The sequence below is a fragment of the Sturnus vulgaris genome, chromosome Z (genome assembly GCF_052056855.1).
Source record: "Sturnus vulgaris isolate bStuVul1 chromosome Z, bStuVul1.hap1, whole genome shotgun sequence".
In the NCBI taxonomy this organism is placed as follows: domain Eukaryota; kingdom Metazoa; phylum Chordata; class Aves; order Passeriformes; family Sturnidae; genus Sturnus; species Sturnus vulgaris.
In genome coordinates this window covers 713,927-739,422 of record NC_142283.1, presented here as the reverse complement: position 1 = coordinate 739,422, position 25,496 = coordinate 713,927, and the positions used below count along the sequence as shown (strand labels likewise).

Below are 25,496 nucleotides of genomic sequence, written 5' to 3'. Positions count from 1 at the left end.
CTGAACAAATCCTAACACTAAGAGACGTGTCACAGCTCCCTACATTCTTACAGGTTTGCCTTTTAGATACTTCAAGTTACCAGGGAAACCCGTGTCTTGTAAATATTTATATCAGATAATTCCTTAAATTTCCACAAGTGCTGATCTATGCCATTGCTCCAGCTAAATGACTACCATTTAAATGTGACACAGTGAGCAGCCACTTGCTCACAATTCCTCTGTGCAGGGCAGTGATAATGTCATTCAGCTGAAGGGGTGATGCAGCAGAGTCCTAATAAAACCAGCTGCAGGCCATTCTGCAGCCTGACAAAGTGACAGATGTCCCCATATAATTTGGGGGCTGTGTACAGGAGAAACACCACGTCCTGCTAGGAAGGTCACTCATCCAAATACAGATATTTACACTGCTGGGTGGAGAGCTGGGATGAAGATTTTCAGAGTGTTTCTGTCAGCCAACACCACCAGAATAATTAGGGGTAGTGGGTGCTTAACTCCCAGCAATGTGCCCTCTGATTTAGCTGGCTGAATTGGGACCACCATGCTGGAACCTTCTAATTAACAAAATTAATGCAAAGCTCCACCTAAATGCAGAGGACTCATGTCTGATTGATTTCACTGAGGTTAACAAGGTGCAATTCCAACTCCAACACACTCTGGGTTTGGTATTCCCAGCACTTTTCCCTCCTGCATTATCTCCCAGAGAAGTTTCTAGGCTCTGAAAATACACCACGTGCTGAAGGTCCTTGCAGAAATTCCTGGTTCTTTTTTAGCTCTGCTCCATCCTGTGCTCTGTCCTCACTGCTCTCACTTCAGAGTTTTCACTGCCCTGTGTGCAGGATGAGGAGCAGCAGTTCACATCATCTACACCTTGCAGGAACTCAACAGAGAAACCAAAACCTACCAGACATCATTTATTCCGTACAAAGAAGAGAAAACAATGTTAGTAAAATGTACTGAACTTTTTATCTATTACCTCTGATTATTAAAAAAGAAACCACAAAGCATAAAATAGATGCAAACACAGACCAATAAACATGTTACCACTATGATGCAGGTGCCTTAGGAATAAAAAATTTGCATTCTCTGTCTGCTATCATAATTCTTTTCCATCCTTGAATATTAAAGAAAATAAACACTATATGCTACATATCAGGTAGACTCATAAAAGAAATCAAAGAATTGGAAAAAAAATTACTATCCCTTTTGGAAGATTTTTTCAGATACACTTTGAAAGGGCTCTTCATAGCCATTTTCCTCCTCAGACCTTGCCAAATGCCTTTTTTTTATCTGCAAACCTCAGAAGTCCCCAGTGGCTGTTGCCAGCAGTTTGATGGCTCACTACAAGCCATTGATGTCTTTCTGGGACTACCTAAAAACAGAGGGCAGACAACATTCAGACAATAAAAAGCAATTCTATTTATTGAAGGATTTTCTGGTACATTTAGGGCAGACCAAGCCTCCCAGAGGCTACACCCGAAATGGGTTTATGGGTTTTCACACTTGGATAAGTCTGGTCCATTTCCATACTGGGGTTAATCTCCCAATTCCAGCTCCAGGTAATGAAGTCATTTACCCCCAGTTTGCTGCCCCAATCCCTTTTGTTTCCATCTCTGGGGCCTGGGGCAGTGAGGGGTCCTTGATTGCCAGCCTGGAGAGGAATTGTTGTGTGTGCCCAAAATGGGAGAGCAGCAGCTCACACTGGCTGTGGAGTTTAGAGTCACACACCAAACAACTGCAGGGGTACACATACATTAAAAATCTAAAAACTGAAATGCCAAGGCATCACTATCACAAAGAAACAGCTTTTGGGTTTTGATCAGCCCTCAGTGCTGTGCTCCTCAGGACTGATCAGTGCCCTGCACCTCGGGGCTCAGGGCAAGGACAGGACCCACTGTGGTCATCACACACCTGCACAGGCAGGTGTACAGGCCAGACTGGTCTCTTTAATTTGTTTATTCCACTCTTTTTCCATGTGTACTCATCCTTTTCCCTGCCTTAGGCTCCCACACCAAGTCCTGTGCAGCCCTAAAAGCTTCTCCCTACTTCCACACCCAGTGCCCCAATCCCACAGGCACCACGCTCAGCCCCCAGGTGACCTCGAGCCCTTTTCCTAACTTCTGCTAATTCTAGTTCAGGTGGCAATCCAGTCAAAAAAATCACTGGACTTTGTGTGACTAACTGCCTGGGAAGTCATTCATTGCCAATTTATACTTGCTTACTTTTATTGCAGGTGGCCATTCCAAATACCTCATGTACTTAAGGCATATAACAAACTTTGGCAGAAGTCCAATGTGAAAATTTCCTGAACCACAAAAGAAAGCTGTCACTGCTAAATGGGAAGGTTACTACCATGTAGTTTCACATAGATTTTTAAGTAAAAGAAAGGCTAAATGTATCGTACATATACCCAAAGAAACGGATTTTCCTCGAAAGTTATTGTCCTCTTTTGTTGTTAAATTATTGTGTATGATTAAGGCATGCTGTGGGACAATAACTGCTTATAAAAAATTTTTGGGACATATTTCCATTGTGTGCAATGTCTCCAATGCATGTAATTCCCTGGAAAACATCAGTTGCTGAGCCCAGGAGGGAGTGGAGATCAAACCCTTGCCCTGTGCTGGTGAAGCGTGCTTTCACACAATCCACCTGCTGCAAGAACCCGGCTGGAATCATCCCACATGAATTACACAACAATTATGAATGGCACGAAATTAAAGACTGAGAGCTGAGGGCTGGCACTGCAGGTGCCTGTGCCAGCCCTGCAGAAGCTGTGTGTGCTCTCTGCCCCTGAGCATCCTCTCACAGGAGCTCTGTGCCCTGCCCGGGGCTCTGCAGACACAACTGAGCTTGCTGCCCTCCAAAAACGAGGCACTTTTGGCCTCGCTCATCTCTCAGGGCAGGATGTCAGGAGGCAAACGCTGTCTGATAACACAAAGCTGCCAGGCACAGCCTCGCTGCAGGAGCACTGCAATCCCTTTTGCTTCCACTCAGCCCAAACATGCCCTAAATTGAGAGGTCCCAGCCATGGGGAAGCGCTGAGAGGCTCTCAAACAAATTGCAGCCTCAACGTCGTGGACGTGAGCCACGAACCCAGAGAAGGCAGCAGAGTTCCTCGCCACAAAGACAAGGGTGCAGCTCTGGGGCACACAACGGGGGACAAATAAACCAGGGGTTTACTCCTCAAGGTGAACTGCTGAGCCTGGCAACAGCGTTGTCATTGTCGGGGATCTCATGTCCTGCAGCCACCAGAGAAACTCACAGCAGACACCAGACATCAGTTTCCAGATCTGAGTGCGGGTGCCTGACGAGGAGAACAATCCGAGGGCTACTTTTATTTTATTTTTTTTTTTCTTTTTAATAGATTAGATGACAAACAAAGACATTATTCCTGCTGGTTGTCAACTGATTCTGGAAACCCAGAAATTCTGGTCTGCTGGTGATGGGCTAACCCTAGAGGAGACGTGCAAGCATTGTTTTTAAAACACAGCCCGTGATGGGGACATGGAAGTCACACAAAAATCTAAAAAAACACAGGGCAACACCAAGTGTGTGATGGGTGCCAAGTACAGTAGGAAAGAATTATTCCTGACACATTTGGAGGACTTTGATGATAGGAGTTCTGTAGGCACACCCCATAAAACACACTGAGCTAAGTACATTTATTAAGTACATTTCAGGACTGCAAGAAGGAGCTCTTCCAGGTGATGACAGAGGGTTAAGTGGGCATACTTTGGAAACTTAACTTTTAAATTTTTCAGAGTTTTTGGATACTCTGCCACGCTCTAAAAGTTAATAAATGTAATATTTACTAGCACAAAATATATTAAATTTAATGTAATATTTAATAACATAAAAAATACTGGTTTTTGTAAGGTGAATACTCGTGTTCAGCTATGGACCCCAGCATGTTCCAGCTCCAGAAACAACCTACAGTGAGTGTCAGCAAACCTTTTCATAAATTAAGCCAGTGCTGCCAATCCGGCACGTAAAGAAAAAAATTCAACCTAAGTTCTTAAAACAAATATTTCAACTGCTAGGCTTAAGGACATCCTGGGAGCAGTTCCCAGCACCAACACCAACCAGAGAAAGCGTGCATCTCTCCATCCCCCGAGCCTGCATTCCGTGCTGCTGATGGCAGGGCTGGTGCTGTCTGCTCCGTGTTTGTTATGCCAGCAGGTGCCAACACTTCCCTTTGATCCAATCTGGAATGTCTGCAGCATCTCCCTGTGCCTGTGTGTGGCAAGCTCGGCGTGCCCAGCTCCCAGACACCCACAGCCACACCTGGGCTCCTCCAGAAGCTGCTGCACCAGCAGCATCCCCGAATTTCCCCTCCCTGACAGCTGGGCAGGGGGGTCTGAGATGGGCTCAGCCTTTCTGTGCTCCCAAGGGGTCTGAGCACACCCAGCCTCACCCCATGATTTGTCACTACTGGTTTAGTAGCTTTTTTTACTACTGGCTTAGTAGGGTTACTGTCGGTTTAGTAGTTTTTAGTTTAGTTTTTTAGTTTTAGTTTAGCTTTAGCCTGCTGCTTGGGGTGCTGGGGTGTTTTTGGTGGCACGGGTGAACACAGACAGCGCCAGGGCTGAGCTCACAGGTGCCCAGGGGGACACCAGAGCAGCACAGGGTGATCCAGCTGTGACCCACCCACTGCTCACAACACCCCAAATTTCCTCCCTGGCAGCTCCAGGAACACCCAGCTGCACAATTAAAACCTGCAGCTGCTCCTGCCTGGGAAGGAGAACTTGATTAAGGCAGGGAGAGACCAAAGATTTCCAGCACAGCACCTGACACAGGACAAGGAGAATGCAAAGAAAATGGGCGAGGTGTTGGGACTCTGTGCTGGTAGAGAAGGAGATTGTAGCCTACTGACAATTATAGCCATAAGAATTTATTCCATGAGACAGCTCCTGTTCAATATAAACACTGTCAACAACTAAGGCTGCCCTCACTGACACACTGAGTTTCCAGTATCTCATTAAATTAGTTGTTCCCCTTTAAGTCCTTACTTTAAAAAAAAAGGGTAGGAAAAGAAAGAAAACAACCCCAAAAACAATGTTATGACATACTCTATTGTGCCACATTGTGATCCCAACGTTGAAAACAAGACGGGGTGCCAATAATTCCAGGCTGAAACTTTCCATAATTTTACCTTAGCAGCCTTGTGCTTGTCTCAAATAGTTCATGGAAACTGCCTGGTGCTCTGAGCACATCTAACACACTCCAGTTTCCCAAATAACAACTAAAAATGAACATACACCGACATTTTCATGACATGAGTAATCTACAATGGAAGCTGCAGGTTATACATAAAATACATGCAGAACTGGATACTATTGCTGATACAAGTATTACCCAGTAATAATTAATTAGATGGGCTCATGATTCAGGGGGTGTTAGGAGGGCAAAGGGAGCAGCCTGAATCTAGTAAGTGTTTTTAATCAAATGAGTCAATTACGTTTGAATACTGTTCTTTGGAAGCTCTCAAAACTCCCTTTTAAATATGTTTCCCATTAATTATCCACACTTCCCTCAGCACTCCACCCCACTCATATCCTTCCTGACCTGGGTGACTTAAAAATAACCTTGAATCAAGAAAGAACACCAGGAAATATAAATGGAAATGGCAGCTGATCAACCCTCAATAAAAGGTACATGGTATTAAAGCAGATCAGGCACCTGGTCCCACTTGATATATTTAGAAAAGTCTACTGAAGACACTTAGATTAAATAATCCACCACTGTGAAATTACATCAAGTAAAGGATAGACATTTAATTTATGTCTTTGATGTAAGAAACACAATTTATGTATTTTTATGAAATTAAGTGGAGTAGGAATAAACGAACCTTCACAATGCTGAGCTGTCCCAGCTTTATGTGATGTACCAGGCAGGGATTCCCCAAATATACCCCAGAGGGAGGAGATTAAATAAAAATCCACCTGAGTGAACAGCAGGGAGCAGGAAAGGGCAAGGGAAAAATTCAGAAAGCAAATGGGTGAAGAAGTGACACACACTGGAGCCAAGGTGAGTCCTGACAGGGTCTGGAACCTGAACAACCCCGTCCCCCTCTGTGCTTCCACCCCTGCTAAAACACAGCCCAAAGAATTTATTTTACATTTCCCCGGGCAGCAAAACTCACTATTTTTGAAAACACTGTTACTGCTCAGCACAAGGAGAATACAAAAGGCAGAAAACCATTGAATTACAGATATATTCCAAGAAACTCAAGACAAGGGAAAAAAGGCTTCAGCTTGAGTTAGCAGCAGTTATATCACATTCTGTTCATTAGCGCAAAAAAAGTTTAAAGTTAAGTTTATTCTAGTTGCACAACTTTTTCCTGCCGCAATTTAAACGTGAGCCAAACCAGAATGACTACTTCAAATTTAAATCAGATGGGAAGCGATTAAAAAGAAAACAACTTCTTTCACTCCCCCAGGAAAATAAACGAAAAAAAGTGAAATAGAAAATACATGCCACATACATGGTGCAGTAACATGCATTAAAGAAAAAAAGCACATCAAAAGCACAAAAAGACAGAGTTTGCATCGTTTTATTTCGCAGTAAACTCTTAAGAATTCTGAATTTTTTTTTTTATTATGGTTCTGGGCCAATAGTAAATTTCTTCCAGAAAGAAGACAAGTCTGATCACTGTACAGCAACTTGAAACAATGTCCTGGCATATATATTTCTTTTCACACGTGATTCCACTTCCTGACAACAAGCAGAGAGGAAAATTTAAGAAAGCAGAGTGGGAAGCCTTGCTGGTTTTCCTTATAAAAATAATTCCTACTATTTGGGCCAACAGTCCCATCTCAGAACTAAATGTCCTGGGTGAAGGTTCAATATTCAATTTCACTAGCCCTCGGGGCTGGTCCTTCAGCAATCCAGTGCTGAAGGCAGTGCTGGCCAGGTGAGATTTCCCCTCTGTGGCCACCCCAAATCACCTCCCTGCCCCCATGGCTGTGGAAATGCTTCCCAGCAGGATTGTCATAAATGGCACTACAGTTACTGACTTTCCCATTTATGTATTGGCTTCTGCAAGATCACCAAGATTGTGATTTAGTGCAGTTTGTAATCCCTTTTAGCTGCCTTTTGATATAGTATAATCTGTCAGTTTCTGTATAATCTGTTTTCTGTATGCACCACATAGTCCACAAATACACTGAACCAACATAGCTGTTGCACACCATTACCTGAGTTAGTTACACAAATAAAAGTATTTAGCAGCACATAGTCTCTGTTTTAATATTATGCCAAGGTCTGAGCTGTACTTATCACACTGCTATTTATATAAACTATCTCATCTGAACGGTAACAGTGACAAGAACCAGGACACCAAGAGAAAAATTTACTTCTGGCTCTCTGGTTATCAGGAAGTGTCAAAACAACAGAATGGAGCATCGAGAAAAAATAAAATATATTGATTTAATCTACAGGATGGCACACAGACAAGACAAAGGTTAAAACCAAGCAAAAGAATTCCCAGACCATGTAAACCCCCAGGACTGCTTGGATATGTATTACCCCCATGAACATGCATTTAATCTATGAAAAGCATGCAAGAAAATGGTTTTAAGCTAATGGTGTGCTGTGCCCCTGAAGATATGAGGGATATCTGCTCTCTCCCAGTCCTCAGGAAGTTCTCCCAGTCACTCTGACCACTCGATGGTTTTCAAGGTTCACTCAAGCCAAAAGTCTGGGCACCACTGGACTGCATTAGGAGATCATTGAAGAGTATGGATGGATTCAAAGTCAAACAGGTTTGTGTTCCTGAGTCACTCAAGAACGCAGGAAATTCCAAATTTTTGTATTACAGCACAGTAATTTGTAGGGGAAAAAAAAATCTGCTTTCACTGCATGCGACTGTCAAATGCTGACATTATTGTAAGGTGGCAAAGTATAAATATCAAAATGTATTAGGAAAGATGAAGAAACACAATTCAAAAAGATGAGGTGCCTTGCACTGCTCAGATTAGGACGAGCTGGTTGCTTACACTTCTCCACCCACCCTAAAAACAGCAGCAGAAAGTCAGGGTCTCTCAGCCAGGAGAGCAAGAGATGCTCACAGCAAGAAACAAAATGTGGTTGCCCTGGAAGCTGCTGAAGCAGCTGCACAAGTAGGATTGGAGAATCCTCAGAAAAGGACACAGATGATGAACTCAGCCCTGCACAGGCCCTTGCTCTGGTCCTGCCCACACCTGGGGTGATTTTCTGTCCATCTCCAGCACGGGGAGCTCCCCCAGAGCTCCCAGCACTGCACACGGGGCAGCCTGGAAGCACCACCATTAACATTTGTTAGATATATATAACAAATCGACATATAGACAACAGGCATGTTGTAAATCTCAAAAGCAGTTTGAGATTTACAGGAGGCAGAAGAAATGCTGGAGGGAAAGGGTCAAAGAGAGAGACACCACAAAGAGAGAGAACGAACGTGTGAACAAACATTTGGTGCTACCCTGGCACTCAATGTCAATTTTTTTAAAAATTCATGCATTCACCCTTCTAATGCAAATTATTTTAAAGGGACCTGCTACAATTACAAACAACTTACTCACAAAAGAAATATTAGGAATAAAAACTCTTCCCAGTTTCAGCCAGCTGCCTGAAGCAATGTGGCACAACTGGGACCAGCAGGATCTGCCTGGCAGGACAAACCTGCAAGGCGCACCCAGCAGGTCCCAGAGGGAAACGAAGCCATGAATTAGAGGGGGAACGGCCCAGGCTGGGGAGCTGGCACCTGCCAGGCTTTGCTGTGGGCAGAAACTTGCAGGTGACACCTGGAGGGAGCCCCTCGTGCAGCCACGGCTGGGAAAGATGCAAGGAAAAACAAAGATCCCCATGCAGAAGGCGTCACACACCTGCCAGCACATGCAAACATCCTCAAAAAAAAAAGCAAAAAGTAATATAAAATCATCAAGGACACATTTGCAGAAAGTCAAGGATCTTTAGGAAAATCTGCTTGAAATCAGTGCTGGGAAGACACTTCATTTTTTCCCTCTCCTTTCCATGGGAGGTAAATATATTTATTTGTCTCATACAGAACCACCTGGCATCACTCTCAGTTTGTCAGGTTGATGCCTTTTTTGGCTACCTAAAAACAGAAGCAGACAAAATTAAGGGAATAAAAAGCAGTTCTATTTATTGAAGGACTTTCAGGTGTATTTAGGGCAGACAAAGCCCCCCAAGGGCTACACCCAAACTGGACCCTGGGTCACTGTTTTTCACACTTTGATAAGTCTGGTCCATTTCCATACTGGGGTTAATCTCCCAATTCCAGCTCCAGGTCATGAAGTCATTTACCCCCAGTTTGCTGCCCCAATCCCTTTTGTTTCCATCTCTGGGGCCTGGGGCAGTGAGGGGTCCTTGATTGCCAGCCTGGAGAGGAATTGTTGTGTGTGCCCAAAATGGGAGAGCAGCAGCTCACACTGGCTGTGGAGTTTAGAGTCACACACCAAACAACTGCAGGGTTACACATACATTAAAAATATAAAAACTGAAAACCCCAAGGCATCAAGGTGTGTGAGGGATGCAGAGCAGCATCCAGGCAAGATCCTCTCTCTCTCTCTGAACCATTTCAGCATCCCTGCACACCTGGGGCTGGAATTGCTGGACACCCGTGAGCCCAGGCTGCTCCTGGGGCAGCAGGTGATGCTCTGATGGAACTCCCACCTGCAGCAAGCCCCAGAGAAACGAGCACAGCCCCTCAGTTGGGACCTGCAAGCTGGCACCCATCACAGCAGGATGTCTGCACCCAAACTGCCTCTCTCTGGCTGTTCCCACAGCCAAAGTCGTGGGTCACAAAACTCCATTTTTCACAAGTTTAGTGTGTCAGTTTCATTATTAGTTTGGGGTTTTTCAGTGGGTTGTGGTTTTGGGGTTCTCTTTTTTATTTTTTGGCCCTAGGCTGCAAAGCCAGGCACAGAGAGGTGAGGAGCAGCAGCGTGTTTGAGCTGCCTGGAGCAGTGTGAATTCAGCCCCAGGTGTGCTAACACACCTGTTTGGAAGTGCAGCCCTTTTCCAGAGCATTCCCCTGGCAGCACATCCTGGCTCAGTCAGCACACAGGTGAGACATGATCTCACATGCACATCTCCTGCACACTGAGCAGCAGAGCTCAGAAACTTCCCACCCCTCGTCCTGTGACATCCCTCATTGCACCATTCAGATGCCCCCTACAATTAACATTTATTTTATTTATTTTATGTATTTATTTATTACATTTATTTTCAGGGTAGGGTAAGAAGGAATTACTGCCACAATGGTCAGCACAAACCCCAGCAGGTCTGATGCCACTCAGTTTGGATGCCTGGTGAGATAAAACCATTGATCTTTGGTGTTTAAGTGGTACCTTTATATTCTAACCACTACATTCACAGAGATTGCTTCTGCCCCCAGCACACCTACCCCCAGAGCCAGGCTGGGTCCCCAAAACAAGGATTAGTAATCACAATCACAATTCTCTTCTGAGTACTTCACAAGAAAGAAGGCCCTGCCCTTTCTCTCAGCCATCACACACTTGTTGGGCCAAGAAAGCACAACTGCAAGACCTCAGTGACACAAAATCAACATTAAAATCTGGAAAACCACACACACAGGGCTCAGCTCCAGCCCAGGAGCCTTTGCCTGATGCTCCTGACCAAGCTCTCAGAACAGGAAACAGTGCTTCAGACACCAAATGCAATTGATTATCAATGGTTTATCCCATTTCCCTTCACCTGCAGACACAAACACCTGCCTGACAGTGGTGATGCTGCACAGGTGTGTCTGCTGGAGCCCCCCCATCACTGCCTCTCACTCCATTCTCTCAGGAGAGCTTTGCAGTTGGCCTGAGAACACATTCTTAGTTCTCCCCAACAGATTTATTAGGAGGAAGCATTTTCAATGGTTCACTGGAATTGTGAGAGCCAAACTGAAGAGAGCTTGGCTGGTGCAAAAGAAGGTTGCAATTTCCTTGCCATGCCTGATCCTCCCTGAATGCATGGGGTTAAAAATGAATTCTGATTCCCTCCTGGAGGACACCTGAATGGTGTTCGCCTGCCAAAGGTGCTGCAGATCATGCCCAGAACTCCAGAGAAGAATATGAGATCTCTGGCAGGGGAAGTGAGGAGAAATCAGAATGGAACAGAGGCAGGGGTCACCTGCAGCCATCCTAAATGTCCAGCAGGTGAGGAGCCAGCCCAGCCCTGGGGCTTCAGGCAGAAAACACCAACTGTGAGTTTGAGACACGGGAAAAGAAACATGGGAAAAGTCAGAAGAGAGGCCAACACCCGCTTTGGGATGGGCTGGCCAATTCCCTGTCTGCCCCAGGATCCAGCTCGGGTGGGGCTCCCAAAATCCTGCCAGCAGCACCTGTCCTGCATCCCACACAGGTACACACACCTGCAGACGGCTCTTACCTCATCACACAGAATAAATAATACACAAAGCTCATCATACAGACTGCCAAACAGAGGCACAGCACCTTCAAAATGCAGCATAGTGAAATAAGTGCAATGAATTAAAGCGATTCAGGGAGCCTGCTGAGTGTGAGCCATTGCAAAGGGCATGCTGCAGTGCAATGGAAATCTTGCAGCAACTCAAGAATTTGAATGACACTACTTCAAGCCTGCAGAATAATTATTCTGATTATTTCTGCCACTCAGACATTCCATCACACTCAAAAATCTCAGAAGCCAAAAAATGGACAAAAGTCAGAGTTCCACAGCACCATGAGAAAAAAGGAGAGAACATAATTCCAAAAATTATTTCAATAGTTACAGCATTTACCTCTTAAAACACAATCCTATGTTTTTTAAGACAGTGGAGCTGATCAGATCTACCACAAAAAAAAAAAAAACAAACACTTCCAGAAGTAAAATTAAAAATGATAATATAGCTCAGTTCAGAATTGGCAGTTTATAAACACTTCCTAAAAAATCTCAGTTGGTTCTGAGCTCATGGCAAACACCAAAAGATACTGAAATGGCTGGACTGACTTGGGGAAGCCTCTGCTTCTATAAATACTGATTCTGTAGCTCAAACAGAAAACCTTACAGGATTGGTAAACCAAAAAAAAAAAAAAAAAAAAAAAAGGAAAAAAATTGGAAGCTCAAATGGAAGCATATGTTCCTACACATTTAGTGCAGAGGCACAGTGTTAAAAAAACCCATCCCTCCATCAGTAATGACTGGTGCAGAGAAAGAGCTGGGATGAGGTGCTCTCTAAAATTTCCTGTTCCTGCAGGGACAGGGGCACTGCTCTCCACCCCGACAAACCCTGCCCAAAACAGGGGGAAAAGAAAAAAAAATCAAGTTTACAAGTCAAACCAAGGTAAATGAAGATAAACGGAGTGCAATTATTCAGTAAATTAGGGGCTGAGTTGCTATTTCTGTGCTCAGAATTTGCTTTCTGCCTGGTGCATCTGAGCAACTGAAGAGCTAAGGCCAACTCCATCAGAAAAGGAGACAAACTGAAATGAGCAGTGGCTGCCAGGAAGGTGGAAGGATGGAGCCCACGCTGACAGCCAGGGGGGCTGCCCTGGAGGTTTCTGTGAGCCCTGGCTGGCTCTGGGGCACACATCACTCTCACAGCTGGCCGGGAGCCCCTGCTCCTCTCTGGGTTTTGCATTTCCAGTCAGGTCCAGCCTGTGCCTCCAGTTCCCTCAGTCGCTGACATTTCACCTGTTGGATAAAAGCATCTCCCAGCGCCTCCACAGACGAGCCCCTGCCAAATGTCACTGGCCTCGGGATCTAATTACCACCCAATAATTTAATTACAGATTATGCACCTCTGTCAGAGCCCACTGCAGCATTTCAGGATGTCACCATCCTCACAGGGAAAAGGGCTTCACTTCATGGTTTCTGTCCAATAAAACTCTGCCTCACCAAAGTCTGCCCTTATTACCCTCAGTCCCTTTAATTACTCTCCCAGACACTCAGGTGGGGTCTCTGGCTGCCTTTCACCCTCAAGGGTGACCAAAAGGCAAGAGCAGAAAACAAAAAGGATGAGGCTCAGGCTCCTGCCCAAAGCCACTTGCTGTGGATTAAAGGTTTAATAACAAACGAATAAATGTCACCGATTTTCTCCAAGCCACGTCTGTGTGGATTCCAATAACGCCTCAGGAGGAAGGCAGGAACCAAGCACACCCTACACCTGTAAGTGCATCATCAGCCGTGCAGGCTCCCCACACATGCACAGGCACAAACAACACCACCCCAGGAAAAACACACTTCTTCCACAGTTAGGAGGAAACGCCTAAATTTTGGCAAAACTGCAACAAATACGGCTGTGAGATTTTCCTGCTCCTCTCTTCATTCACAAATTGTTCCTACTAGTAAGCAGACAGAAAACATTTATCAAAGAGCAGGGCTCAGTCCCTGGATAGATCTCAGGGGGTTTCCCTTGTCCGTTTGGTTGTTGTTTTGGGTTGGGTTTTTGTAGCTTCTTTGTTTTATTTTTTGCATTTCTTTTCCACCTCTTGCCTTAGGTCACAAGGGGCACTGTAAATTCAATTCTGTAGAAGATAATCCATTATAGAAAAAAAATTTTTAAAAGTTTGGAGAAAACCAACCCACGACACATTCTTTTATTTCTTGTCACATGCTGAGAAGAAAAACTCACCTGGTATTTTTTTTTTTAATTTCTCCTGAAAATTTCTAAAACATGGTGGTCTCTGGCCTGCCTTTCACTGGAGCATTACAGGGAGTTCCCTGCCCACAGGCAAGCAGTAAGATTTATGGACAATACTAACCCTGAAAGTGCCAAAAATGCCCCAAAAAACTCCTCAGCCACCTACAGCATCACAGGATGCTGAGCAACGCAGGGGGGGTGCCCAAAAAAAGTGAGTAACTTTTAATTAGTTTCCTCTTCACCAAGAAATGGCCTTTGAGTGCTGTTGCTAGGTTGAACATACATTAAAGTAGCTGAGAGGAACAGCAAAAGCTGTTGGGGGCATGTGCCAAGGAATGAGTGTAAAACAGGGACAGCCACCACAAAATCACCCTGTCCTCCACAGAACCAGAGCTGCGGCAGGCAGGAAAAAAATTCAAATGATTGGATTCTGTTAATCTGTGGGGACATGGACCTAATACTGCATTTAATTTTGCTAAGTGGGAGGAAGATTATTGCAGGCAAGATACAAAGAATATCTCTGCTCAAATCATGTGACATTTACAACCTTAAATACTCTGAGAAAGTTATTAATACCAGTGTCAGAACATTTCCATGTATTCAATGCACAGTTATGAAAGAAACTAAACACACAGGCCTCCTCCCAATGCGGACAACAATATTAATGTTAATATTTACATTCCTCTAATCACCCGTTTCCACTGGTATTAAAAAAAAACTGTCTGTGAACTTGCTGGATAACAAGTGCCAGCCTTCTGTGAAGCACTGCAAAAAGCAGGATTTGGGGCATTTGGCTTTACTTTTGGAAGAGAATAAGCCCTCACTGAGACAGAGCCAGCCATTCTCCTTCCAGAGCTTTTGAAGGAAAAGCTGAAACGAATCCTCATCAAGACTCTCAGTGCCACAGTGAAGGACTCTTTGGGAGCTGCACTTGTTTACAACCCCAATTCCCCTGGGAAGAAGCAGTTTAACTAAAATCAGAAGTCATTCTGCATGTGGTATTTACATGTCCTAATTTGCTGTTTGGAAACTGAGCACCTTCCACCTTGTTATTCTTTCATTAAATCTATGTCTCTATGTCTTTTTTGGGGGTTTTTTTGCCTGAATTGTGAAATCAGAGTGTACAGCAACACCTGTTTGGTGTTTATGAAAAGTCTTCTAACATGTGGGGGAAATCAAAACACTTTTCTTTACAAACAAGAATTCCCTCTGCAGTTCATATGCAGCATACTCAGTTTGACCACACATTTCCAGAATATCAGTTGATTCATTCTTTATGCAGTCATCATTAAGACAGGTTCTGTACTTTTAACTGATTTTTCTTTGCAGTAAATATCTCTCTGAAGGGAAAAATAACCACAACCATACTAATGTATTAATGGAAAAGGCAAAATAAGTGCATTCTGCTGTGGCAATTGTTTTTCAAACCGTTAATGCTGCAACGTTAGAGCAAACCTGACGAAGGCTTTTGGCATCTTCCAAGGAATGGTGGCTCCTGTAGCACCTGGATGTGCCCAGCAGGGGTGGAATGTGTCCCTGCCCAGCACCTGGGATGGCTGTGGGGGATGGACACCAAGCCTGGACACGTCTGGTGCCCAAAATTCTGTGTCCTGTGCAGGGCAGCACAGCCCAGCTGTGACAACTCACAGAGTCCCACCTGGCACACGACCTGACCATCACTGCCCAAACAACTGGAAACCCACACTGAACGGATCTGCAAGCCAAGAAAAACAAAAATCTATTTGCCCTACAAGCATTTTCCATAATCTTTATTACATAACTTGGAGAAAATGCATTGCTTTTCCAAACGTCCACTCGAGGTATGCTGATGAAGCTCTCTTGTGAGATTAATTCCTCTTTCTCTCCCTCATTTGTGTAATTCTATAGCACATATCACTCTAATGCCTAAGTTACTCAGGTAAATAAAACCCAGACTAAAGGAGATAACTTTTGTCTTTTGCCCCTCCTTTGGAGAAGAGAGATCTGATTCTTCAGAAACTGCCACAGAGACTCTCTTTTTTTTTTTTTTTTTTCATTCCATTAATACATTTGTGTGGTGAAATCAAAGCAAATGGAATCTATGCAGTATTTTTTCACTGCCAGGAGTTAGCATGTGCACTATTGACTTTTCATTATCACCTGATTGAAGAAAGCTTGCCTGTCTCTGTTTATAAACTGAAGGTTCATGGTTAATTGCTTTACACCTTTAAGAACATGAGCACATTTTCTGCATGGAAAAAACTGCTTAATTTTTGAATTTTTTTTTTTCCTTGTGATGGATCAGTTTTAGTCGCTGAGGGAAGTTCCTGTACACCTTAGCAAAGATTTGTGTCTCAATGTGTGTATGCAAACAAGGGTGCACTTTAATGAGTAAACATCTGTGAAAGCAACTAACACTCAAAAGCTTTGAATAAAGCTTGGGATCAAGCAAAAGGTGAACAGAAAGGGATATTTCCTGATGCTCTCTCTTGAAAATTCAAACTAGCATCCCCAAAAAAAAAAAAAAAAAAAAAAAAGCATTCTTCTGCCTCTTTAATAGCAGTCTGCTATTCTTTAAAACACCCAAATAGTTGATGTCTGAAGCAATAAAAGCTCAGCTTCCTGCCCTGTAATTATTACTAGATGTAATTATGAACAACTCATTCATCACTATAAAAGCACAACTTCGGGCTCCCAAAGAACAGGCACGGAAGGGATTTATTTTCAGGCAGTTCTCCTAGTCAAGCTGTAATTTAACAACAGCACTGACAAACAAGTGTAGTAAGGCAATGTAAAGAAGGCAGGGCAACATCCATGTTTAAATATCATCTGGGGATCCTCCAGTACTCCATTTATAACGCTATAAAAAAATGCCTCAGAGCAATAGGCAAGAGCTGGAGGGTGAACAGGACACAACTACAACAATCCCAGCTCCCCAAAGTTCGCTGCTTTAACCACGGAGCATGCAGGGGCTGCCTGGCCACACCAGGATTATTTACGGGTGGGGGGAAAAGCACAAACACAGGAGCAGGCTCTGAGCCCTCCTGCAAAGCCGCCACGCCAGGGAAGCCCAGAGCTGTGCTGGGTTTCAGAACGTGCCTGTGGCGTGTGTCACTTTCTCACAGGGCGAGGAAACACCTGCAGCCAGCCCCGAAACCGCGCTGCTGCCGCCAGCCCAAACCCCAAAAAACTTCCCCAAACCCGCCCGGCCCTGCCGGGCTGCTCCGCCGGCACCGGGCACGCCAGCACCGGAGCAAGGCACGCTCCAAAGGCAGCGCAGGGATCCCGATGAGGCTCCAGGAGGAGAGTGTTGAGGATGCCCGCTCTCCGCGCACGCCGAGCGCCCTTCCCTGCGCGGTTATGTAAGCGCCGGGAGCGTTCAGCCACTCCGCGCTCCGGCACCGCCGTGTCCCCCCATCCCAGCCCGATCCGCCTCGGCCACCACCAGCCGGGGCAGGCCAGGGGGGCCGGGCAGGAATTTGGCGACCCCGGGCTCTCGGTGGTGGTCCCTCTGGGGTGGGATCCCACCGGAGCCGCCAGCGCTGCTCGCCCCGTGGCAACCGGGCAGGACCCGGCTCGGGCTCTGGGCCAGCCCCATCTCCGTGCCATCGCCACACCTGCCCGGCAAGGAGCCCCCCAGCCCCCTGGCATGCCGCAAGCTGCAATCCAGGGCTCGGGCTCGCCACCTGCCCGGTGCCACACCAGGAGCGGAGAGCCTGGTTCCCCCCGGAGCATGGCCACGGGAAGGGGCTCAGTGACCTCCCAGAGTGTCCCCGTGCTGCTCTGGGACTTTGTCCCTCGCAGCCTGCGTGTGCTGACTTTGCTGAGCCATGTACAGCTGCACGGCACGAGTGCTGGCACGGGGATGGCCCAACCCAGGTGAGACGATCCCACCTGGCCGGTGAGACGCTACTCTCTGAAATTCAGCGTGCTGTCCCTGGGGGTGGGAACACAAGAGTCAGGGAGCAGCGAAGCGACCACTCCAGAGCCACGGGCTCGCCCACTCGGCCGCCAGCACCCGCAGCTCCCCGGGAGCCACGGGACCTCCGGCGGGGCCGGGCCGGGGGCGGCACCCCGGGGGTGCGAGGGGGCGGCCCGAGGGCCCGGCTGTGCCTGCCCTCCACCCTCCAGCCTCCACCCGCGGGGCGGTACCTGCTTGTCCAGCGCCGCATCCCTGCCGCTGCCCGCCGCGCATCCCTTGGGAGCGGCCACCCGCTCGCAGTTGCAGCCCTCCAGCATGTACATGCCGGCGGGGCGGGCGCTCTGCTCGCCCTCGAAGTAGAAGAGCACGTTCTGGTAGAGGGCGAACCACTTCTCGTGCCAGCGGTTGGTCTCCGCCGTCTTCTTGCTGAGGTAGCCGCGCTTGGTGCCCTCCTTGCGGGCCAGCAGCGCCAGGTACAGGGCGTGCCCCTCGTTGTACCGCACGCTCTTCTGCATCGTGCCCGGAGCCCGCGGCCGCGGCGCAGCCTCGCCGGGCGCTCCCGGAGCAATTCATGGGCTCCGGCACGCACCGACGGGGCGGCCCCGGCCCCGCGCCCCGCCCGAGTGGCCCCCGGCCCCCGCCCCGCCCCGCCCCGCGCCGCCTCCCACCGCCCCAGCCACCGCCGCCGCCGGCCAGCGGGCCCCCGGCCGCTGACGTGGGAGATCAGCCGTAAATCCGCTTTGGAGAGCGATTTAAAGAGCAAAGTCTCCGCCGCCGCAGCGCCCGGGTCCCTGCCCCCCCCCCACCTCCACCCTTCCCCCCATCCCCGCATCGCTCCGCTCCACATCCCTGCGTCTCCCCATCCCTCTGCTCCCCATCCCTCTGCTCCCCATCCCTCCATCTCCCCCTCTCCCCATCCCTCTATTTCCCCATTCCTCTATTTCTCCATCTCCCCATCCCCGCATCCCTCCTCTCTCCATCCCCCCATCCCTCCATCCCTGCGGGCCGGGTGCGGAGCGGGGTTCGGGCGGGGAATCCCGAGGGCAGCGCTGGCCGGGCCGGGCCGGACCGGGCCGAGAGCCGCGGGGTGATTTTGGGGCTGCCCCCGTGGTTTCTCGATAGTTTCCGCCTTTTCCATTCTTGGAGCGAAAATCTTGGAAAGCGGCAGGGCCGGGCGAGCGCGGAGCCGGTAACTTCGCTCCCGAGCTGCGCCGAAAGAATTAAAGCAAAAGGCGGCAGAGAAAGCCAGGAGAAACTCCCCAAAACCCGCCACTTTTATCCCGATATTCACGCTGATAAAGGCGCGGGGGAGCGTCCCAGGTCTCACCCCAGCCCCTCATGTCCTTGGGAGCGCAGAGCCCTGCGGGGGCTGTGCCGGGAACGGGAACAGGACCCTTTATGGATCCAGACCGGGACCTTTTATGGACCCCGACTGGGACCTTTTCTAGTGCGGGGCTCCGCGGGGAGAGGGCGGCTCGGAGAAGCCGAAAATTACAAAGCCGCCAGGTGTGCTCGCCCAGCGGGGCAGCGAGGATGGGGCGCTCTGGGTCCTGCTCCCGGCACATTGGTGCCCGCACACCTTAATCACAGCAGGGAAACTTCGGCGAGGGAGCTGCCCTCTAGAATTGTTTTACATGAAACGCACCAGTATGGAAATTTCTACCAACTACAGCCTTTAATTTAGCAACTCAAACTTCCTCTTAGGGTTCTTTCGGGAAAAGCCTTGGAGTTCTTTCATTTGAAAACGTATTTTGCATATGTAGCTTTTGCTCTTTCTTGCTTGACTGTGTCTCATGAGTAAAAAAGAAAAAAAGAATAAAGATGTGGAAGTTACAATATTCAGTATTGAGGTATAATGCACAGAATGACTTAGAAAATATTTCCTGTGTGAGCCGTGTCAGCACCCGTGGTTTTGTGTATTATTTGCAGGAACTATGGGCCCATGCAGGGTTGCAAGGCTCTCATCTTGTCAACAGACAATTTTGTGTTAGGAAAAAAGCCAAACAGATACACAAACCCTGCTGCAGCTGGCCTGGCTTGCCTTGCATCTCCACACAGTGAAATCTGAGCCCAGCCCAGGTAAGTCCAGGCTTTGGGCAGGGCTTGGACAGCACCGGGGTGGCTGCAGTGTGTGACAGGACTCGTGTCCAGCTGCTGGGCCAGTGCCTCAGCTCCCCGTGTAGAATTCCCTGGAATCTCGTGTCCCTCGCTGGAAGCAGAAGGCAAGGCAGGGAGAGCAGCAGCCTGCCCCTGTTCAGACATCTGACCCTCAGGGAGGAGCTGGGGCCTTCCAGAGCGAGCACCTCGTCCATCACAGCGAGATCCTGCAGCAAGGACCCGTCTCTGCCAAGATAAAGTTGCAGGCTCTTGTCCCAGCTTACGTAATTTGTACTCTAATAAAGCTTTTGCATAAATCTTGAGTGATCACGCATCATCTGTTCCACCAGGTCACCTGAGACACACAGGAAAAAAATAAATTAGTTAAATTTTATTTAGAAAGAAAGAAAGAAAGAGAGGGTTTTCTTTGACTGCATCATTTTCTCCCTAGACAGGCATTTTTCCTAAGCTGAAAATGTTGAATATGTCATTGCACAGCAATCTATAGGAACTAAAAGGAGTCTAATATTCCTGTTCACTACAGTGAATGTTGTTTGTGTAACCATCAGTTTGTCCTTTATTGTTCAAGTGTGATTTAGTTCTCTACATATTATCTTTATTGATCATTCTTCTACAAGGACAACCTACTTTATTTTTTGCTTTAAATGTCTACAACGTACATATGAAGCTATATACTAGCTAATAGATCTAAATGTATCCATCTATATGGGATTTTTTTTAAAAATCCTTCATTATCAACATTAAAGAAGGGCTTGTTTGTGCTTTTTAGAAAAGGAATTCTAGGCCAAATTCATATGTATGAACACGATTGAGTTATATGTGCAAACAGATGTAAAGGAATCCGTGGATGTAATTTATTCCATGGGGCTCTGAGGAGAAGAGCATACAGATAAGCACAGTTTTACTTTATTTTGTATCCTAATCTTCATTTTCTTGTATCTCAGTTCTGGAGGGTTCATTTATGAAAACACCTGCCCAGGTGTTGCCAGGATAGGCTCCAAGGACCTTGCTGTGGACCTGCAGTGGAAAGTGGTGGGCCTGCATCTGCACAGATAATTTGACCCAAATTTAACCTGAAATTTCCTTTGGGAATAGTCCAGTGCAAGGTGTTCAGAAGTGTCCTGAAGGGGAAACACATAGTGATGTGTTCCACAACAGTGGAATTGCTGAATCCCATACCCTGAAGTGACCCTGGGGATTTGGGGGGCAGGGCAGTGAGTTGTCAATCCTCTGGGTGACAGGAAAATCCAGTTCAGAAATAATGTAAAATTTAGGCCTCTATTCTAAAGAACACTTGGGAAAAGTACTGTTAGTGTAAAGGTAATAAAAACTGACTAAAGCAATGGAGGAAGAGTTGTTACATTAATGTTTTTATGTCTGTTTTTTATATAAATGCTCTATGTTTTTATATGTTTATTTGTCACTAAATCATTATTTGCATTTTCATATCAAGGTAATGTATCCAACACAAATTTAGTAAAGCTGTTGAAGAACTGCTGCAATAACTTATAGGGGAAAAACCCAGTTTCACTAAGCATGCACCTCTGTGTGTCCTCTGTGTGCAGACTGTTTGAGAAGCACAACTGAACCAGTCTCGTCTCTGTGATTTTACTCATTTCTGCTATTCTAATTGTTTACTCTCTGAGGTACAGAGTATAACTTGGCTACCTGAAAGGTATTTGCAATATTCAGCTAGGATTCACTTTTCTGATAAAGCAGGTAAATTTTGAAGTACACACTAAACATCACTGCCATTGTGAGTCCTGAACATCTTGCAAACATCTTTGGGTTTAAATACAGCTGATGACATCATTTGAGAGCCACTGCTCCTGTTTTGTGGAGACATTTTTGAGGGGAGTTTTCTCATTAAGTCAGTTTTATGTCACTGCATAGACCACAGTGGTAATTAATTCCTGATGGATTTACTTGTGGCTGCTCAGTGGTGAGGGAGAGGTGGTGGCACAGGGGTCCATGAGATTCCCCCCTTCAGGAATCTCAGGACAACACTCAGGGGGAGCTCCAGCAGAAGGCAGAGAACTAAAAATCACCTGGTGTGCAGGTGAGGACATCATCATCATCACCATCATCATCATCACCATCATAATTTTTTATGATCATGCCCTAACCTCTTAGTGAAAAACGTTGTAAAACCACAGGAAAACCATCCAAGCCAGGGGCCCCTTAGCCCAAGACCAGAAGCCTGGAGGCAAAAAAGAAGCCACTACGTGCTGCCCTTTGTGCGAGGCAGCATCCCCAGGACACAGCTGGCAGGTTTGCTGCTGGTATTTTGGGAGAAGAATAGCTAAATGAGGTTGTAGAGGAACTTTTGAAAGAAACAGTTTGGTGTGTCTGCAGAGGCCATTGGTGAGTTCTTGCCTGTGGTCAAGGACAGCATGAGAAAATACAAAGGACTGTTGAAAATAAATGAGAAAAATAAATGCGTGGCAGAAGGTGTCTCACAGTCAGGCTGGAGAAAATCAAAAGCAGGAGGGGAAAAAAAGAGAAAAGTTGGAATCGAGGGACTCAATTAAACTGGAGAAATAGCACTAGTTAGGCAGGAGGCAAAGGCAGGTGGGCTGAGGGAGAATCCAGCCTGGCTGGCAGAGGGATGGTGGCGAGTGTGGGCACAGAGCTGAGGGAAATTGTGGGGCTGGGGGAGACAGAGCTGGGGGGAACTGGGGCAAGGTGGGGCAGGGAGTCGTGGAGAAAACAAAGCAGAGGGTCCTGGGCGTTTGGCATGGCTGGAGCAGGGGCAAGGAAGAGCTGGAAAAGCCCCCGGGATGCCGGGGGTGAGAGCAGGACCCTGGACAGGAGGAGAAGGGGCCAAAACCTGTGCCAAGGGAGGCAGCAAAGGGGGCAGAAGGAGAGGGGTCGTGTAGGGTCAGAGCAGCACAGGACACCCGGTGGAAGGATTAGGTCCAGGGTGATGCTGGGAAAGAAAGTGGCATTTCAAATGTGGAAACGCTGATAGTCCAAACCAGCACTAAAACAATCACGTGGGGAAGGAGACAGCAGCTTTTCTCCTTAAGCCTGTTTTCAGCTGGTTCCTTTTCAGCAAAGGTTTGCCAGCCGGGATTAAAAGGGAAGAGCCAGGATTCAGCTTGTTGACCAGACGTGTTAATTAAAAGTTCCAGGGCTGTTTTATTTAATACAGATGCAACAAGCATTCGCTAAGCACTAAATGCAAAATGCAGCGACAACAGTGCCTCAAAACTTTCCTCACATGCCTAAAATTTTCATGTAGAGACACAGACTCACTTGTTGGAAATAGGACTGTCAGAGCTGACTTTTAAAGCTGGTGGAGATTACTCCCTTTTCCCCTGCTCTGGGAGGTGTGTAATGAGAATTTCACAGACCCTGTGATTAGCCTGGTGTCCTTAGGAAGGGCATTGTCCTACAGCTCACAAATTGCTAAAGCATGAAACTGTCTCGACATTCTGGGGAGATATCTCAAATTAGTGCTCTCAATGTTCCAAAGGCTCTGGCGTGTCCTAACACAGATTTCATAATGTTCTCCAAATGTGAGTGTGAGGGCTGAGCTCCTGAGAGCAAGGGGATCAGCAGACACTGGGCTGTGATTGCTCTCACTTTCACAAAGCCCTTGGTTACTGGGAAACTGACTTTAGAATTAAAAAGCCATAGTAGGATAAAATTCCTTTTCTTTTTTTAATTTCCCCTTCTTATTCCATGTGAACCCAGCATAAATGCAAATCTCTGTTCGCTTATTCTGTCAAGATACTCTCAGATATTGGCATAGAAATAGGAAAAATGTGTAAAATATTAAAGCACTCTCGTTTCTGGGGAAAAAGTAAGCCCCACAGATTGGAAGGGAGATAGAGGGAGCGCAGCGGGTGCCATCTGGAATAAGTAAGTAACCCTGGGAAGAAATGGTGATGTTTACAAGGCCTGATGCTGATACTGAGAATTCTCTCCATCTGGCCTGAAGCCTGCAAATAATCTGCCACAGGGGTGCATAATTCAATAGAAACAGGTTGGATAATCTGCAAGCTGCGTTCCCTGTAGGAGCCCTGAGAGAGACATTTAATGTCTGGTGCAGCTGAGCAGCTCCTGCCTGCACCCAGACCCCAAAAATGGGATTTTGGCAAATGGGAGCCACAGAAACCCAGCCCTGCAGGGCACCCACAACCCCTGAGGGTGAACATTCTGAGACAATGCCCTCGCAGGAGAACACTGCTTTTGTTTTGTGGATGCAATACACTGAAAATCATTTTAATGAATCTGTTCAAATGCAGCTGGGACTGTACAAACGCCTGGAGAAAATGTGTGTAACAGCAGGGAAAAAATAATCTTAAAAGGCTGTAGGCAGAGCAGCCCTGACAACAGTGATCTGAGCCAGTGTTTTCACCCCTCGCACACACCAAACAACATCTTGTTAAACCAGAGCAAAGACATTGAGCTTAACATCGGTCCCTGCTTATTCTGGGGATTTCTGGGCAGGTGGGAAGTGCATAGCAGGTGTCTGCAATTGCTGACCCACTGCTGATAATGCACATTCCTCCTGGTCCATATTGCTGTTGCTCACATTCTCAGCTCAGAAGTTTTGTAGCTGCCTGGGAGGTGTGGGTTGCAAATTTCTGTGGGGGGAGAAAAGAAAAAAAAAGAGAAAAAGTGAAAAAATAGCTCAGAGAAACATAATTTGAAAAAAATAAAATCACCAATATCCATCTGCAATTGTATCAACAATTTACATAAAATTTGTATCCTCATCCATTAATAGTGGAATGCTTTCCTGGGGATAAGTATATTAATTGCACTTCAAATTTATGCATGTATCTATTTTATACACAAAACAAAACTAAACATTTATTTCACTTGTCACAAGGCCTCTACTGCTACATGCTGAAATGAGCAAAGGCCTGAATCCACATCAAAGTACACTTGGTCCTTTTGATACAGAAATAGAGTTTATTTCACAAGTGTGTTCCCCTTGAATGCATAGTAAGAACATCAAATTAAAATAATTTTACTAGAAAATTTTAAAACAATTGTGTTCACCCCTTTTGTATAATGTTTGTCTTTAAGTCTTGGGGCACGTGTATTGTTTGAAATGTTAACACAACCCTTCTGTTGAACACTAAGGTTGCAAGGGGTGCTGAAAATTTTATTTATTCCAGTTTGCCATACTACTTGATTGCATCAATAATAAACTTAGCTTGTCAATATTCTAGGATTTTGAGTGAGATTATTCCACGTTTGAGTGGTGCTTTTTTTCACCAAAGGAAAAGGCAACATGAAAATACTTCTCTGGATGATCTGCATGTACTCTTTCTCTTTCTCATTCTGGTGTTTAATGGCTTTGGGGAAATAATTCTTAATTTCTGACCCTGTGATCAGACACAGCTATTGCATAGTAGTTTTGTCAGATATCAAGAAAGGCCAATCAGATAACGCCTTTAGAGTATTCTTCAGGAAGAGAGAAAAAACATCTGGAAGTAACACGACCTATAGGCACGGGAGCCTGCAGCACAGGAAAAGCAGGGATGTGCAGAAACCCCCAAAAAACATTCCCCAACACTCTGGGGAAGAAATGGATGAGGGTAATTGTATTTCTCAACAATTCTCCCCATTCTGGTGGCAAACACATCCTGGGTAGTTCTCCATGGCATCTACAGTGCTCTCACTCAATTTCAACTAGGATCAAAAAATCTCATCCTCAATAAATTCTGACAGAAGTCTCTGGTGTCCGTGTATTTTATACATCTCCCTAACACAGGCTGCATTTTTCCTCATCCATCCCTTTCTCTTCGCATGTTCCCTTGGAGTGTTTTGGAGGCTGCAGTGGCTGTCAGTGCCTGCTGCAGTGACTGGGGATGGCTCAGCTCGTCCAGCCCCCAGCAGGGACAGGGT

At 46.4% G+C, this 25,496-nt stretch overlaps 1 protein-coding gene and 1 long non-coding RNA gene across 8 annotated transcripts in view; one reads left to right on the top strand and one right to left on the bottom strand.

Annotated features, from left to right (window-relative positions):
• Nucleotides 1-18,103, bottom strand: part of RASGRF2 (Ras protein specific guanine nucleotide releasing factor 2) — a 119,241-nt gene extending 101,138 nt beyond the window's left edge. For 4 of the 7 annotated variants that reach the window (XM_088155995.1, XM_088155998.1, XM_088155996.1 and 1 more), the window contains exon 1: nt 17,741-18,103. In XM_088155995.1, the coding sequence (XP_088012121.1) occupies nt 17,741-18,025 (285 nt within the window). In that variant the 5' untranslated portion in view covers nt 18,026-18,103. The remainder of the gene's footprint in view (nt 1-17,740) is intronic. The other 3 variants (XM_088155992.1, XM_088155994.1, XM_088155997.1) reach the window with 2 other exon arrangements.
• Nucleotides 17,761-19,924, top strand: LOC148219555 (uncharacterized). Its single transcript, XR_015799245.1, has 2 exons — nt 17,761-17,941; nt 19,440-19,924. It is a non-coding gene; the product is annotated as an uncharacterized LOC148219555 (long non-coding RNA).
• The last annotated feature ends 5,572 nt before the right edge of the window (nt 19,925-25,496 follow it).